Below are 18781 nucleotides of genomic sequence, written 5' to 3'. Positions count from 1 at the left end.
GCTGCAATCTCTGCTTCTTGCATCTGAAATTATACCCCCCTTTTCATTCTAAATATTGTTTATCTGGGTATTCCATTGATCAATTTAATGAGCATGTTTCACTATTCTTTGTCTTTTCAAAGGCAAATTTTTCTGTTGAGTATTTCTACTTGATTTTTAGAATTTCAATAATTTTACTCTGTATTTCTGTATTTCCTTCCTTTGGCTGTCTTCAGATTTACTTTGTTATAACTTCACTATTCTGTTATTATTTCTTGAGATAGATACTTAGCTAATTAATTTTCCTTATCTTCCTTTCTAGTTTATTAAAGATCATAATTTTCATACTAAGTACAGATTTATTTATATCCCACAACTTTTGAGATGTGGTATTTTCATTTAGTTCTAAATATTTCTAATTTCCATTATCATTTCTACTTTGACTTATGAGCTATTTATAAATTTTTACTTATACATATTTAACTTGAAAATACATGCTATTAATTTGTAGCAATCACATTATCCTGAGAAACTATTTAATGACAATCTTTTGAAATATGTGGCCTTATAAGAGAGGAATTTTTAACTCATCTTTGTGTGTGTGGGGGGGAAAAAACCCATGCGGCAGCTGTTACGTAAGTGTGATATTAAAAAATACTAAATGTTCAATAGTAATATAAATTTACATATGAATAATTTAAATTTTAAAACATTAAAAAATAGGCTAACCTATAGGTTATAAAAATACTTGCCAAGTGATATTAATTCTAACTCAAATTGTTTATCAAATTGTTCTAGTAACCCCCAAACATTTATTAATTTTAGAAATTGCGGCCATAATTATCTCTTTGACCCAGATGCCTTTGTTTGGACCATGAACTGCCATAGGAAACTGCATAAAGACCCTCCAAAAATTTCCACATTAAACAAGTAGTCATTCTATAAAACAAACTTATGGTTACAAAAGAGGAAGGAAGGAATGATAAATCAGGAGTAGGGGATTAACAGATACAAACCACTACAGATAAAATAGATAAGCAACAAGGATTTCCTATGTAGCACAAAGAATTATAGTCAATATCTTGTAACATCTATAATGGAAAAAATCTGAAAAAAAAAATACATAACTAAGTCACTTTTCCGTACACCTGAAACTAACACAATATTGTAAATCAACTATATTTCAGTTTAAAAATTCCTTATAAAAGGTAGTTTTTAAGTAACTTGTGGTCTTGATAAGTTAAAAAAAAAATCACTCTTAATAGCAATAAAATTATTCATGGAGCTGAATCCTCTTTTTAGCTTTTGCTGCAGTTAATAGTAAGTATACTGGAAAAATTTTAACCCTTTTAATGCTTGCTGTTCATTTTTACATTCAATTATATTAATAACTGACAAAATAATTGATACATCATATTTAATGATATCAAACCTAATCCTTCAGCCCAGATGAGACATAATGTAATACAGCAGCTAAAAGCATAAACCAGAGTACAAATCCTTTTCAGTTCTCTCAACCAAGTGTTTCTGATATAGAGAGGACATTTTGGCAGTCATGTTCATTAATAAAGTGAGTGTTATTAATACCTATGGTGGGTATGTATTCAGTGGCTTTTGGCAAAATTATACCTCTAAATAAAGGTGAAATTCAGTAAGAATGGTAAGATTAGGGATCTGTATCCATAAGGTATTCCTCCATAAAGCATCCCACCGGCCTCATTTACCTGCCACAGGTGCTATCCTGCAGTGGGTGCTCACACTTTGTCGAGAGAATCAACGTTTGGATGGTGCCTCCAGTGGTGGCATTACTCTCATCTGACTGCTCCTTTTATCTCTGGATCTCCCAAGAGGCTGCTGCTGCTGCTAAAGTCACTTCAGTCGTGTCCGACTCTGTGCGACCCCACAGACGGCAGCCCATCAGGCCCCTCCGTCCATGGGATTTTCCAGGCAAGAGTACTGGAGTGGGGTGCCATTGCCTTCTCCGCCCAAGAGGCTAGTTACCACAAATGGGTTACTCTAGGAGAACCTATGGAAGGTGCTTAAGTACTAGGAGGGCACTCTGGACATGGCGCAGTAACTAACTATTCAACCACCATGGATATATATTAATATTTTAACAACTGGTACGGTTGAACCAATGTGTACTAGCTGAACATCAGTTCTGAATGCAGTACTCTACACATACTCTTTAGAAGTGGTACTATTGCTGTGTCTGTCTGATTAACTGAGGTATGCTATAATGTACATTAAAATCAACTCTATGATAAGTTTTCTCTTTTCTCCTTGAAGTTATCAATTTTGGATGTATATAAGTTAAAAAACTCAATTTCAGAATTTTTTTATTTTTCAGGTGAATTGATCTGAATATAAAGTAACCTATCTGTAGTAATTTTTTTGCCTTAAAGCCTATTTTGTTGATATTAAATATAACTCAGCAGCTTTCTTTTGCTTAGGTGTTTGACATATCCTCTTTATCTTATGTACAAGAAGTACATTTAGTATTTCTATATTATAATTAGTAACATTTGTATTTATTTTCAGTGATTCTTTGTGCTTTATTATACCTTTTCTACTTTTCTTCCCTTTCCCTTTCTTGTCTTCTGGAATATGTTTTTCCTCATTCCAAATTTTTTTATTCTTCTAGTCCTGAAATAATACACTTATTTGTCTTTTGGTGGTTACCCTGTAAATTTTAATATGTACACATTAAAGCCTAAAGTTAATATATCACAATTCTCCCTCAAAAAAATAAAGAACTTCAAACATCCCTTCATAATTTATATGCTATTGTTGTCTTCTATTTTAGCTACATCTTTGTTAATCCCAAAAGACAAAATCAGATTGTTTTACATACAAATTTCCCACTTTCTCTGATCATTCCTTCTAATATCTCAAGACCTTAAGCTGAAAACACTTTCTTCTCTCTGAACTTAGACTTCCATTACTGAAGGTCTGGTGGCAAACTTACTGAGCTTTGATTGGATGCTTATGTATTTATATCATCTTTGTTTTTGACAAGAACAAAGAACTCATATTTGCTGGGTATAGACATTCAGGTTGGCAGTTTTTCTCAGCATACTGAAATGTAATCACCACTATCCTCTAATTTACACTATTATTGATGACTGATTGGCTTTCACTTGCATAGTTACTCCTTTGAAGGTCTTTTTCCCTCTGGCTTTTATTATTTTATACCTGTTGTCCTACAGTTTCCTATATGGCAAGGGAGAATTCCTGCTAGGGGTGTGTCCGGTTTCTTAAATCATTTGAAACCTTTCTTCAATTCTGGAAAGTTCTCAGCTATTGTGGCTTCAAGTTTGTTTTATCCTATTACTGCATTTTTGTTGGGAACTGACCAGATACACAGTATACATTTTTCTCTCTGTGCTTTGTGTCACCAAGCCTCCTTCGTATTTTCAGTCTCTTTGCCTCTCTTGTCTGCAATCTGGATAAGTTCTTTACTTCTGTTTTCCAATACACTAATTCTCTCTACATCAGTGCCTAATGTATTCTTATAGAGGATAGCGTAAGAAAGTCCATATTATTGCAAATATTATCAAAATTCCTTTTTCAAAATGCCACTTTAGGAGGTGACACACTTATCTTGACAACGCTGCTATTGCTTAAAACATTTTACAGTTCTTTACGGATTACCTTCTGGTCCATGTATCCTTCATTTTCCTTTCTTAGTGCCAAATTTCTAGTCTGGTCTCTATAAAATTCTTAATTTTAATTATCTTCTGTATCACCTCTTCTTTTTGCACTGAGAAGTCCTTGACAGTGGCTACAGTATCCAGTAAGCTGATTTAACTTATATATAACTGAAGGATATGAGAAATCATTTCATTTAACAAGATATGTCAATTTATATAAAACCATTTTAAGTCCTCTAAATATTGGGGCATATTAGATATAGTCAGAAGACTAAAAAATTACAACACTGAACTATTTTCACCTATTACCTTGACAGAAATGAAAAAGAATGGCAATGTGCAATACTGGCAAGGGTACAGGAAGACAAGCACTTTCATTGGGACTGATAAGAATATGGATTGGTACAGTCTTCACAAAGGGCAGTTTAATAATAGGAATCCAAAATCTTCATAACCTTTTACTCATTCTAAGGACTTACCATAAGGACATAAATTTAAAATATCAGTTTAAAGGTTTTATTTTAACTAATGAAAAAATTTAAACAATGCTGTAGAAATATATTCAGTAACATAGATAATTTATAATGTATGAAAAAAAGCAGGCTACAAAACAGTAGGTTCTATTTTTATGTTAAACATACAAAGGGAGCTCCATGGTGGTCCAATGGTTAGGACTCGGCACTCTCACTGCCATGGCCCATGTTCAGTCCCTGCTCAGGGAACTAAGACCCACAAGCTGCACATGGTGCAGTCAAAAAAAAATTTTTTTTAAACAAATAAAAAAGATATATACAAAGAAAAAGATTCCTTAGATATCCATTTACTCTCTGGGATCATGAAGGATATTTAGCTTATTTTAGTTTCATTTACTGCCTAGGTTTTCTACAGTAAGTAATTAGTAATTGTATAGTTACACGTTATTGCATGAAATATCAGAGTACCTAAATAAAGTACCACCTTTCACAAAAATGTTACTATAAGAAAACACAGCCCATACTAAAACAAGAACTATCAGTAATATACTCCTCATTCTTATAGTACTGGTAATGATAATTCCTTTGTCATAACTCATTCTTATCCCTCTCACCCTCTACCTAAAATTCCACCTTCAAAGAGTAGAAACAACTACTTCTGAAGGCCTGATAGAACAGGTAGGAGGCTGGAAGGAAAGGAGCTGGGATATGCTGAAGAGAGGAACAGAAGGGTTATGAAGAACAAACTGCTGGTATTTGGGGAGAAATTTTAGCAATAGCACTAGGTTGGAGGAAGGAGTAAGGAGAGGAGGTTCCACAGATAAACTTCAGCAGAATAGTTAGTTTCTCCTCTCACCAATCTTCCCTGTATTCAGGTGCACAGTCACTGTTTCAAGTCAACTACTATATTAAGAAAAAGCATTTGCAAGTGAAATGGAATAGGGTGTACCTGCTCAGTGACCCCAGATTCTGATACTTTGCTCCTTCCTCAGCATATTTCATGTCTTTCTTTAGCACAATTTTTTCCTTTGTTAACCTATGGTCTTTCGGTTTCTCTAACATATCATCTAACATAACATAGGTCGTTTGACATACCAGTTCCTTCATCTGAAATATTTCTATCCCCTCCCCAACACTGTCTTGACTAATTTATCTCCTACTCATCTTTCCATCTTGGTTAAGTGTCACTTTCTCAGGGAAACCTTGAACACCCTAGTCCACAACAGGTTATTTCCAGCCTTTATCTCAACCTGTAAATATGTACCATGAAATTATCTAGTATGTTTATTAATGTCTAGTTGAACCAATAGGTCCCAAGACTAATGAACGCAATGCCATTTGTTGTTTTGCTCACCACTGCCACCTCTGCCTCTAGAGCATAGCAAGTGCTCAACAAATATGTGCTCAATGAGGGACTGAGTGAATGAATAACTAAGCAAATGACTAGGAACCCAGAGGCCCTGATTTGTTAAGAGTTGTATTATTTACGTCCCCTCATGGTGGAACCCTGTGTAAAGTTTTTCCTTTGACTGCTGTTGAACTTGTTCCTGTACTCAAAAAACAAAGTTTAAAAAACAGGTATCACTTTGAAAATTCTCCATAGCTCAAAGTAAACCGAGGCCAAACATGGTATTTTAATTATCCAAGAAAAAGGCTAGATACCGTTAACAGAACATGTAGTTTAGCCTGGGAACTTCACAGATGCCCACATCACGAGATATCTCTCTGCTGGATCTTAGTATCTAACTGGAGGAAAGGAACGGAGGAACCCACACTTGTCCCCTCAGCGCAGGTCGGGCACAGGGAACGGGGATTCTGCAGGCTCAATACCCTTGACAAAGCTTAGGTGGGAAAAACACGCCTAGGGTGTCAGGGGGATTGGGGCATTTATTCAAAGTGAACTTACTGAGCATCTACGGTGTACCAGAAAACCTTAGCTCTGGACTGGCTCTGACAAACCTGCCGGGGTTGCTTTAGTCACTTCACAGAGCTCTGGTCCAGAAGAGGAGCAAATCGGCCCCGGGTGCGCCTACCTCCAAGTGCCGGACAGGGCCTCCGACAGCGACAGAGCGCTTCACCAAGAGTCAGGGGCACGAAAGCTGGCCGCCCCACAGGGACTCGCAAACCCCAGGCCTGGCTGGGCGAGCGGGCCCCGGGCAGCCGCGCCAGACGGAGGCGGGTCCCCGCCCTCCGAGGGGCCGCGCTTACCCGTCGGGCGAGTACTCGAGGTTGAAGACTGCCCCGTGGGTGCGGGTGCTGAGGTACACCGAATCCGCGGGATGGATGGAACCATAGAGGTTAGTCATGGTGCGGAAATTGTCCCGCGCCGGGTCCACAAACAGCCCACGGCCCAGGCTGCGCTCTCTCAGCCACCCGAAGAGCCGGGCGCCAGGGCCGCCCAGGCGGGCTCTGAGGCAGGGCTGGCCACGGCTCCCGGCCCTGCAGTCAGGCCCGGGTGGCCGGCGTGGCGGGGAAGGCGGTGAAGGATCTCCTTTAGCGGAAGCGGCTGAGGACTCGAGGGCTCCGGGCGGCCCGAGCTCTCGCGCGCGCCCGCCGGGGGGCTGCGAAGGGGCGCAGGGACTGAGAGGGCTCCCGCCGGGCGACGGGGGAGGGGCTGCGTCAGTCCCAGGCTGTAGTGGCGAGGGCGGGGAAGGGAGCGGCCTGGCAGTAGCCGCCTCTCTCCCGTAGGGTGCCGGCTCCTCAGCCCCGGCTCCAGCCGCCCTGTCCCCTCCGGGGCTACGGAGCCCGAGGGGAAACATGACCAACGCCCACGCCCCCGCCCCCGGCTCCCGGCCGCTGCCCAGCGGGCCAACACCTCAGTACTCCCGCTCCAGCCGCCACTTCCGGCGTGCGGCCGCCTAACCTCTCCGGCTGGGAAACCCGCGCCGCCTCTCGGTATCATCCGCCGGGGACCAAGAAAGCGGCGACACCGTTCGGCTAGGGGTGCCACAGAGGGCAGGGTTGGAGGTCTAGAGCTACTGTGTGTGTGCGATAGTGAGGATGCCCAGGGCCTAGGCTGCATGGGGTAGCGCTAGCATCCGGGAACTGCGTGCGCTATTGTCCGTATGTGGTTATCAGTGACCACACTGTGTCTTTGGGGATGACAGGGTCTGACTGGTGAGTCCAAGAGGCTGAGTATGATTGGGTACTGTGTGCATAATCATCTCTCCTTTACACTGAGACCAGCGAAGGTAAGAAACGACCATCTTATGCTCTGCTCACACAGTAAGCAGCATGGTGTACTGCCTACTCAGCCTGGGAATCTAGGGGCTCGGGTTAACTTCTGCTCTAGAAAGCCCTGGTTGGCACAGCGCCTGGGGCTCACTGCCGCCCTGGAGCTCTGACCAGTTACCAGCAACTTTACCTACTAGGTCAAGCCTTTACCAAAGCCTTCGTCTCTGCGAGAAGCATATACCCAGCCAGGAGTCACTGAGAGGAGCCGAAATCGGAATCAATTCAACCTTACAAGCGACAGAGCCCAGGGTCAATCCTGCTTACATCTGCCAAGCAGGGCATAGAGCGCGTAAGAGATGCAAGATCCTTCACTAGTGCTGCTGAAGATAAATACATAGAATTCATTTGCAGAAAAAGCTTAACTAGAACTGGGGTGTTTCTTGGGGAGAGGACAGTCTGCAAGGAAGGGAACCTTGAGGTATAAGAAGAGGTAGGTATAAGAAAGGACAACCCTTCCAGGCCTTGGGGCTTCCCTGGTGGCTCAGCTGGTAAAGAATCTGCCTGCAATGCAGGAGACCTGGGTTCGATCCCTGGGTTGGGAAGATCCCCTGGAGAAGGAAAAGGCTACCCACTCCAGTATTCTGGCCTAGAGAACTCCATGGACTATGTCATTTAGTAATGTCAGGTTTGGGGTTTTTTTCTGACACTTCTACTTAAAATATTTCACAATTATTTTAAAACCTCTCAGTGAAAAAAATAAAAATCACTAGAGGTTACCAGAGAAGGCACTAAAGACAGAAAAAATCTGTGCCTGCCTCTGTTTACCCACTGCCTTTCAGAGCCCGCAGACACCACTGTGTTAACAAGAAATTTATTTCAAACTGCAGCCTACAGACCAATTTCTATGCGATGCTATTTTTTTTTAACATTTATTTAACATTTTTTAGTTAAATGTTCAACTTCAACTGCTGAAATTCACAGATATCAATTCAATAGAAATGCCTGAAGCATCTTCTGAAATCCTTTGCCCCGCGCGATACTCTTTTCCAATCCTGATGCGCCTTTCCAATCACAACAAAGTAAAAAAAAAAAAAGCAAAAACACATCACTCTCATCAAGGAAGCAGAGAACAAATTTGTTTACTTTCTTCCCTATCCGTTGACTAAATATTTTTTTAAAAATTACTTCTCAACTGGTGTCTTATAAGGAAATGTGCTAGAAATGTAAACACTGGCCTTTCTGTTCAGGTTTTTATATTTTAGGAGCAGCAGGTTCACTCCTGATCTCTTTGACATCATTGGTTCTGCCCATCAAATAGAATTCTTTGTTGGGAACAAGATTGACAAAATGAGCAAGGCGGTTGGACATGGCATAAAAAGCTGAAATTGCAGCTATATCCCAGGCATCTTCCTGGTTGAAGCCATGCGCCTCGAGCTTTTTGAAATGGTCATCAGCTTGGGAAATAGCAAGTGCAAATTCCAGCATTGCCTTTTCCCGGGCAGGGAGGTCAGACTTTCTCCAGTTGATACAGACCTGTAAGAAAACACAGAGGCAGAATCTCTGTCCATCACAACATAGCCAATAAAACACATGGTCTAACAAAAGAAGCACTAATGAAAAAACCTAAGATTAAAGACGTGAAGTGAGGCCAAAATAAACTTTACAGACAGGAAGTATCTTGGTCAAGTTCAATATAACACAAACCTGGAACTCTAGCTCTGCCAGGAAATCTTTGTTCACTCCAAGTACTTCTTTCTCCTCTGAACACCCATAGCATCAAAAACCTCAGAACCAAGATTCAGAGACTCTCAATACATAAGGGCCCACAAATATCAACCTTTTTGTATGAAAAAAAGTGAAGCTCAGATAATTATCCCTTTGTCCCCACTGAATCGCAAATAACTATCAGCTATTAATTTGCAAAATTAATAGCTGATACTTAAGCAATGACTATGTGCTAAGAATGTGCTCAATGCTTCGTATTCATTATCTCATGTAATTCTTATAAAAATCCTAGGAAGTAATGTTTTTTATTAGTCACTCCCAATTTTACTGGCAAAGAAACTGAAGCTCAGAGAGTTCACACTTTCCCAAGGTCACACAGCTAGAGAGTGGCAGAGCTGGGATATGAATCCAAGTGTATTTGATTCCAATGAGTATACTGATAATCATTACCCTTGCTAAAGCAAAATACTGGAAACCATTAGCAACCTGGGGTTTCCCTGGTGGCTCAGACGGTAAAGAATCTGCCTGCAATGCAGGAAACCTAAGTTTCAATCCCTGGGTCAGGAGAAGAGAATGGCAACCCACTCTAGTTTTCTTGTCTGGAAAATTCCATGAACAGAGGAGTCTGGTGAGCTACAGCCCATGGGATCACAAAGAGTCGGACACAACTGAGTGACTAACACGCACACACACACACACACACACACATTAACGACCTAAAAATCGGAAGAACAGCTGGCAAACCATGGTGTGATAGTACATCCTATGATCATTAGGGAGACTATGTTTGAGACTGGTCCTGGATGAGCAAAGTTCTGGTGAATAAGCAGGCGGCTCTGAGAAGGGCAAAGGTGATGATGTACCTGTGTTGTTTAGCTTTTGGCTGGCAACTGAGGCCTTCGGAACAATTTTCAAGGTCTCCACTCAGGTGGGGTCAGGAAGGAAGGCTGGAGGATAGGAGCAGACTGATGACCCTCCCTCAGGAATAAATGCAGAGAACAGAACATCTGTTTCTGAAGAAACATCTGGCTCAGAAGATCAGGAATTTCACTGTAGGGATGAGTAGGGTTTTGTAAGCTTGGTGACAAACCCGTGTTTACTGTGTCTTTATCCTTGGTTCATTTCTCTGGGAAGAATTAGCACGAGCTCTGACACTCAAAACAGCCTGACTCTGGATGAAACAAGAGTAAGCTGCTGGCTGGGGGGTTGAGACCCATTTCACAGCCAGTCTTGGTGGGGAAGAGCAGGTGGGGGCAGTTCCAGAATGGGAGACTGACAAGCCCAAGCCTGGGGCCCGCTGTACGAAGTAAAAGAAATCTTAAATCGCCAGCCCAGGTTCAATGCATGAGGCAGGGCGCTCAGGGCCAGTGTACCAGGATGATCCCGAAGGATGGGGTGGGGAGGGAGGCGGGAGGGGGGTTCAGGATGGGGAACACATGTACACCCATGGCTGATTCATGTCAATGTATGGCAAAACCACTACAATACTGTAAAGTAACCAGCCTCCAATTAAAATAAATAAATTAATTTTTTTAAAAAAGAAACTGTTTGGGGCCCATTAGGAATAACTAGGGGATAGACTAAACTCACAAGGGCTTCCCTGGTGGCTCAGACAGTAAAGAATCTGCCTGTGATGCAGGAGACATGGGTTCAATCCCTGGTCAGGAAGATCCCCTGGAGGAGGGCATGGCATCCCATTCCAGTAGTCGTGCCTGGAGAATTCCATGGGCTGAGGAGCCTGCTGGGTTGCAGTCCACAGTCACAGAGAGTCAGACATGACTGAAGCGACTGACCATGCACGCATAGACTAAATTCATACTGGAAAATGCATACTATACAGTGTAGCCGAGAGAGTGTAAGCTTTGAAAGTGGACTCTGCCGTTTTAGTTGTGCACCCCACATTAATTCCAGGTCTGAACCTCAAAGGTAAAAGGGTTATAATAAGGTTCAACTTAGGGAGTTGTGTGCATTTAAGAGAATGTCAGGTCTGGCACAAGGCTAGAGCTTAGCTATCCCCTCATCCCAAACATCACGTGCACACAGAAGCAGGTGGGCACAGGAATGGGAAACTGGCACGGGGAGGTGGGCGCTCAACTGGTCAGACAGCACTGGGTTCTTCGAGAAGACCCTGTACTGGGCACTGTGGACAACCACGCTATATGAGCACCTGTTGGCCAGGCTGGTCACCAAAATGATGAGCTCCTTGTCAGCTCTGCTGAGCTGGCCTGGGGAGGGAGAAGACAGGAGAGCTGCCATAAGCCTGAAGAGCAGCCCAGAAGAACCTAAACAGGCTCGGCCATATTTTAGCAAGTTGCCCGCCTACCTGCTGACTTATTCATTCCCAGTCCTGTGCTGTGAGCTAACCTATTTTATTTTCTTCACAATACTGAACACTTTCTCAAGTCAACTTGTTCTTTTATCTAGTCGTTCACTGTTTTCTCCTCTCTGAAATATGCTTGCAAGTCTATGTATTTTTCTGATTTGTTCACCACTGTATACCTAGAGGAATGCCTAACAGATATAGTAGTTGCTCAGAAAATATGTGAATGAATTACTAATTCAAGAAGTATTTTCTGAGGCCCATCAGATACTAGACACTTTTTGAAAAGGGGGTTTAAAAAAAAAAAAGACATTTTCCAACCTCAAGGGCCATGCTACTTCTAGATAGAGAAGGGCAGAGAAGGGGAGAATCTACTGTGGTAGCTGGTACCATCTGGGAACTTTAGATAATCTTCACAACAACAGCTCTGCAAAGGAGGTATTAATACCATTTTACTAGTAAGAAAACCAAGGCACTGAGACATTTAAGTACTCTGCTGAAGCTCACATCATGATTTATGGTAGAATCAGATTTGAACATGGGACCTGTCTCTTCCCTCTAGGATGGAGAGGCTGAGGCAGTTGTGGAAGATACAGCAGACAGGACCCTGCATGCCATTGGAAAAGGACTGACGAGGGAGGCCGTGAGAGTTCAGAGGAGGAAGAGTCCCTCATAAGTGAAGGCGGGTGAGATGGACTCTGATGGAAAGTTCAGACTCACAAAGCTTGCATAGGAGACAAAGCAGCCCAGAGGCACAGTCAAGTGTGATCCAAATTAAAGAGGAGAGAGACCATGAGGCTGGAGTGCTTGGGAGAGTAAAGCAAACTTCACAGTTCACTTTGACTTGAATGGACAGAACATAAAGAGAGGCTGAAGGAAATGAGGCTGGGAGGCAGGCTGGCATCAAGCCATAGAGAGTCATGGTGACAGGCTGCCTCCCATCTCTGCTGCTCACTCTTCCTTTAATAATAAAATCCCTTAGTTTTATCTGGGCACATGGCCACAGAGCCTCCCTTGAAGCTAGATGTGATACAGGTCTAGCCAATGGGAGGTAAAAGGAACTGATGGGTGTGGCTTCCATGTCATGACCATAAAAGAAGGGCTATGTGTCCACACATACCCTTCTTTCTTTTTCTGCAGGTAGTAGTGGTAAATCCACATGAGCAGGTAAGCAAGGGAAATTCCAGATGGCAAACAACACTACACTGCCCCTCAGAAGCTCACATGAGACTATAGGAGAGACAGAGAGAAAAAAATACCTTGTTTAAACCCATGTGTCTTTGGTCTGAGCAACAGCAGCCTAACCTGAATCCTAAGCAAGAAATCCATGATTACCGATCTAAAGTCCCTGACCTTTATCCAGGGTGTTGGAGGGAGCCAGAGAGGGTCTTTGAACACAAAGAAAGTCGAACCAGAGTTATCACCTAACTTATTTCCGTTCTATACCTATAACCATCAAGTAACATTCAGACCTCAGCATCAGAATCCAGATGTCTCTGCCAGCTCCAGTCCTTCTGAGCTTCTCCCTAGCTCCACAGTAATCTGGGACTATGTGGGAATGAACTCTAGCAAGCAGGCACCTGGATTTTATCTAAAGATGACTTAGCACTTCCCCCCGCCCCCCACTTACCTGTTTTCTTGTTACAGATGATATTGTAATAAGCAAAGAAGGCTCTGAATTCCAGTGGCCGGTGAGAAAACACTTTAAATACATTTGGTAAAAATCCTGTCTGCAGAGAAGGAGAGAAACAGGGAAATGTAAAATGACAACTAAGAACAGGATTGGCAAATAGTAACTGGTAGTTCCCATACTGTCTGCTGAATGCCAGATGCAGTCTTAAGAAGGCCACAGCCTTGTGTCAAAGCACAACCCACACATTCTTTCACGTTTTAGGGGATTGTAAGGGTTACTTCTAAAGGCATATGTAATTTCTTTTTAGTAAGGTATTTTATAAAATTTAGAGAGTTGTATGTAAACTAAATGATACTTCTTAGAATTTAGGCTATACTTATTACCCTCCTGCTCACAGAGGGGCTGGTGGTGCTCATTTATTTCTAAGAATTAAATCAGTAACAAGACTTGATATTAGAAGTACTCTGTAAAGTTCTTTCATACATCCAATCTCGTTTTTTCTTCTCCACAACTCTCTAAGGTAGGTAAGGCAAGGATCATTATCCCAGTTTACAGATAAGGAAACTAAGGCCCAGAGAGGTTGAGTGACTTGCGCAAGGCCAAAACAAATCTAAAAGGCAGGTCTGTGATTTTGACATTGGGTTTTCAGTCTGTTTTCTTTTCTTTTTAAAAAAAGATATTTATTTACTTATTTATTTGGTTGCTCTGGGTCTTTGTGGCACGTGGGATCCCTGATCTTGGCTGTGGCTCAATGGCTTAGATGTAGCATGCAGGATCTAGCTGTGGCATGTGAACTCTTAGTTGTAGCATGTGGGATCTAGCTCCCTGACCAGGGATGGAACCCAGGCCCTATGCATTGGGAATGCAGTCTTAGCCACTGGACCACCAGGGAAGTCCCTCAGTATGTTTGCCAATGGGATGCTATGGCAGACAACTATTGACTGCTACCCAGGAGCCATTTCTTCCCTCTTCCCTTGACAGTGGATACTGGATGTTGTTCAGATATCAGATTGCCATGGCTCCAGGGAAGGTTAAACCCTTCCCCAACCCCACTGGGTGAATCCTGATTGATCTAAACCAATTATAGTGATTCTATTCTACTTGTCAGTGATTAGTCTAGGAATGGGCATGTGACACCATTATGCCCAATGAGAAATGAAGGGAAATCAGCTGGGCGCCTTCTCTCCCCAAAAGGAATATGAGGAAAGGGTGTGACCTCCACATCCATTCTAGGAGCTGTGCAAGGATGTAATGTTTGCTGCTGTTATACCCAGGGACCAGGAGATCACAAGTCTGAGCACAGAGTTATCATTTCAAGGAAGTCAGAGCTGAAAAAGGCCAAGAACTTGATCCTTGATATCGCTGAGCCACTGGATTAACGATGCAGGAATCACCCTGTGTCTGGAGCTACTGGTATACAAGGCACTGAACTGTCCTTGCTGTTGTATCAGCTGAACTGGGCTTTTTGTTACCTGTAGCTGAAAGCACTCTAACTGATAATAGATGCTAAAGTGCATTACTGATCTAGAAGACATGGTAAAAAGAACCATTTATGTCTGCCGGGGCGGGAGCTGGGGAAGAGGTGATGATGTGAGGAGGTATAGACAGGTGCTGAGACAGAGGCTGGGGGCTCCAAACCTTCCCCACCGGAGCAGCTGGGTTTCTCTCTCTCTCTCTCTCTCTCTCTCTCTCTCTCTATATATATATATATATATATATATATATATAAATGGATTTACATACAAGATTCTGTCTGGGAAAAAAAAATCCACAAGGTTTCAGCACCAAGTTTCAAAAACAAAAGTTTAGAGTAAACCTCTGCATCCAGACAAGGGTTTTATAATTTGACAATATAAAGCACCAACTTTAAAAATACCTTGGACTTCGCTGGTGGTCCAGTGGTTAAGAATCTGTCTGCCAATGCAGGGGACACAGGTTCGATCCCTGGTCGTGAAAGAACCCACGGGCCTCAGGGCAGCTAAGCCTGTGAACTACAACTACTGAAGCCTGTGCGCTAGAGCCCCTGTTCCACACGAGAAGCCGCTGCAGTGAGAAGCCTGCGTACGTAGCCCAACTGGAGAAAGTCTGCATGCACAACACAAAACCCAGCACAGCCAGAAACAAATAAATAAGACATTTTAAATAAATAAATAAAAAGTATCCTCAAGAAATAATTCTGGGATGTTCAAAAAGACACCTGTATAAACACCTGTTACAAGTCACAAATATCCAAGATTGGGAGATTGCTGAAATAAATTAAAACATCTCTATTATACAGTGCTACATCATGCAGCCATTAAACATGATGTGTTAACCTAGAAAAATGTTCATGTTAACATGATCTCATTTAAAAAATTACATGTATACTTATTTTTAAAAAATAGGGAAGGAGAAGTGCTACGAGTGGCTGACTTTGGTGGAATTTTTATTTTTGAAATTTTTGCTTATTTTTCTAATTTTTCAGTACCTAATTGCAGGAAGGAACAAGGTACCGCTCACACTTATTGAAGCATCTGGCACATATCTCATGGTTCTATCTCCACACCATATTTCAGCGCTAAAGGGAACTACGGAACACACCTCAGGCACAGTGGGCAGAGAACTGAGTGACAGACTCTCAGACTTAGAAGGCTGTGCCTAGGACGAGAGGGAAAAGTGCATGTTCTCCTGCCTGGGAACGCCGAAGGAAGGGCTCGCCCCCAGCGGGGACCTGGGCGGACCGCAGCAAGCAGCCCCAGGGGTTACCCTCCAGCCAGCAAAGGTCTGCGCTGGCTGTGGCTCTCTGCAGGAGGCGAGCGTCTCTCCTTCTTTTCCATCTCCTCCATGAGCTCTCAAATGTCAAAAGGCAGGTCCTTTTCGTAGGGAACGGGGTAACGGCTGATGGGTTTGCACTTCTCTTCCTGCTGCTGAGACTCATAAAGGCGCAAGTTCAGGGTCACCAGAGGCAACTTTTTCCAAAACCTGTTGGTCACAAGGCGAAGAGGAGACTGAAAGGAAGCAAAGGCAGGATTGGAGTGGGCCACCAAAGGCATGGCTTGGATAGCTTGTTTGTGTATCTGGACTTAAAGAAAAGACGGTGCCTTCTGGGTCAATTCCCATTAATCACAAGCAATTCTTGAGCAATTATGAAAAGGACTCTGAGCTCAACAAGAAATAATGCTGTAATCCATTGATAATGTCTGACATGAGAAGAGGATATTGAGGGCATGATGGTCCAAATAACATATATACAATGCTTGCCTTAAAGCCCAGCTCAGATACCACCTAAGAACAATAAAACCTCCTGGGGTTCTTCAACGCCATGAAGATTTCTCTGAAGCCTTTTAAGGCTACCAAATGATGGCCAGGATTTATATATATCATCTGCTGTCAATAGCAATGATAATAACTGTCATATAATGAGCACCTAGTAGGTGTCAGGTCTTCTGCACACACTCCCCAAAACTCCCAGCAATCCTGTACTTTACAGATATGAAATCTAAGGATCAGATGGATTAGGTCACACAGAGATAAAATTCAGGTCCATCTGACTCCAAAGTCTTCATTATTCCCACTTTACAATCCTGTCTCTTAAAAAAGAATCTAACTAACAAATATAGAAAACTAACAATTTTACATTTATTCTAAATGAAAACTGTGAAAAACCAACATAAATCGAAAAGGGCAACCTCATTTTTTTTACATTAAAAAAATTATAGTTGATTTACAATGTTGGGATAATTACAGCTGAACAGCAACGTGATTCAGTTATACACACATACATGTATAGATACATACATACACACATACATATATGTATATATACATACTCTATTTTTAATGTTCTTTTCCATTATGGTTTATCATAAGATACTGAATATAGTTCTCTGTACTATACAGTAGGACCTTGTTGTTTATCCTTTCTATATATAAAAGTCTGTATCTACTAACTGCAGCTTCCCACTGCATCCCTCCCTCAATCCCCTTTCCCATGGCAACCTGTTCTCTATGTCCATGATTCTGTTTCCAGATGGGTTCATTTGTGTCATGTTTTAGATTCCCCTCTAAGTGATATCATACGGTATTTGGCTTCTCTTTCTTATCTACTTACTTCACTTAGAATGATAATCTCTAGTTGCGGCAAATGGCATTATTTTATTCTTTTTAATGACCGAGTAGTATTCCACTGTGTATATGTACCACATCTTCTTTATCCATTCACCTCTCAGTGGACATTCCCACATCTTGGCTACTGTGAACAGTGCTACTATAAACATAAGGATGCATGTATTTTTTTGAATTACAGTTTTATCTGGATGTATGCCCAGGAGTGGGATTGCTCAATCATATGGTAATTCTATATTTAGTTTATTTATTTATTTATATTTATTTATTTATTTATTCTAAGGAATCTCCATACTATTTTCCACAGCGGCTGCACCAACTTACATTCCCACCAACAGTGTAGGAGGGTTCCCTTTTCTCCACATCCTCTCTAGCATTTGCTATTTGTAGACTTTTTAATGATGGCCATTCTGACCGGTGTGAGGTGGTACCTCACTAGAGTTTTGATTTGCATTTCTCTAATAATTAGAGATTTTGAGCATCTTCTCATGTGCCTATTGACCATCTGTATGTCTTCTTTGGAGAAATGTCTATTTAGGTCTTTTGTAATGGGTAGCCTGTTCATACATTTTACCATACAAGGTTCTAAAATGGATGCAAGAAAACAAGATTATGCTTTCCTAGAAAACTCAGTCTGGTCAGAATCCAAATGTGAAAGACAGTATAATATAGGGCTGTCTGAAGCCCAACTGCCTGGGTCCAAAACCTGACTCTGCTACTTAGTGTTATGTGATCAGAGGCACGCTACTTCTGTCCCTCCATTTCTTCATCTATAAAGTATGAATTATAATAAAACCAACTCATAGAGCTGTTATGAGGATTTAATGAGTTAATACACACAAAGCTATTAAAACAGAGCCTTGCATTTAGTAAATACTGTGTATTAAATAAAGTGTTACAGGTTTAAAATAAAGGTGTGATTAAAGTATATTGGGTACATTATGGATCTATCAATTGACATTTGCTTACATATTCAATATGAGACCCACAGAAAAGATGTGGACAGCTCCCTTCACAGAACCCACCTGCCAATACAGGAGACTTAAGGTTTGATCCCTGGGTCAGGAAGGTCCCCTGGAGAAGGAAATGGCAACCCACTCCAGTATTCTTGCCTGGAGAATCCCATAGACAGAGGAGCCTGGCAGGCTATAGTCCATGGGGTCACGCAGAGTCAGACACAACTGAAGCGACTTAGCAACTTCACATCCTCTGGGGACCCCTGATGGGTTCTATCTACTGTATGCAGCAGCCTACCTGCCTGCCTTTCACATCTGGCACCTTACCTATGTGCCAGCATATACATCCGACTAAAGGGGAAGGCCTAGGCTGTGAAACTCTGTAGCTTTTCTACCTTAGTCTTCCCTACTCATTAGCTAGGGTGGGGCAGGTATCTGAGTATCCGGGCTGCAGACTGGCCACTGGTCCATGAGGCTGCTAGGCCAAAAAGCTCTGCCCACATAGATTCATACTCTCTGGGATCTGAACTGGGAGATCAGAAGTGAGCTAGGGGGCAGTGAGAGCTGGAGCTGAAAAGTCATGAGGTAAAGCCGGGCCACTGGGGCCGTGCTGGTCAGCTGTGCACCAAAGGAGCAAGAGAGAAATCAGGAGTAAACGGCAGCTATGAGAGGGGGAAAAGACTCAGGACAGAGGGTCAGGAAGAACACTGGTGGTAGGAGGAGGTGCAGACAGACAAGAAGCAGGACTGAGTAACAGACTTGTT

At 42.3% G+C, this 18781-nt stretch overlaps 1 protein-coding gene and 1 long non-coding RNA gene across 6 annotated transcripts in view; one reads left to right on the top strand and one right to left on the bottom strand.

Annotated features, from left to right (window-relative positions):
- DCAF10 (DDB1 and CUL4 associated factor 10) overlaps positions 1–6975 on the bottom strand; it is a 65235-nt gene extending 58260 nt beyond the window's left edge. For 2 of the 5 annotated variants that reach the window (XM_043891475.1, XM_043891476.1), the window contains exon 1: positions 6314–6970. In XM_043891475.1, coding sequence (XP_043747410.1) covers positions 6314–6864 — 551 coding nt within the window. In that variant the 5' untranslated portion in view covers positions 6865–6970. Of the gene's footprint in view, positions 1–6313 lie in introns of all 5 variants that reach the window. The other 3 variants (XR_006338692.1, XM_043891478.1, XM_043891477.1) reach the window with 3 other exon arrangements.
- On the top strand, positions 6305–17021 carry LOC122686298. The gene is made up of 3 exons (XR_006338695.1): positions 6305–6402; positions 11887–12010; positions 14884–17021. It is a non-coding gene; the product is annotated as an uncharacterized LOC122686298 (long non-coding RNA).
- Positions 17022–18781: the final 1760 nt, after the last annotated feature.

This window comes from Cervus elaphus, chromosome 29 (genome assembly GCF_910594005.1).
Source record: "Cervus elaphus chromosome 29, mCerEla1.1, whole genome shotgun sequence".
Classification (NCBI taxonomy): Eukaryota; Metazoa; Chordata; class Mammalia; order Artiodactyla; family Cervidae; genus Cervus; species Cervus elaphus.
The sequence above is the reverse complement of the archived record's forward strand: the minus strand, read 5'-3'. Positions and strand labels throughout refer to the sequence as shown.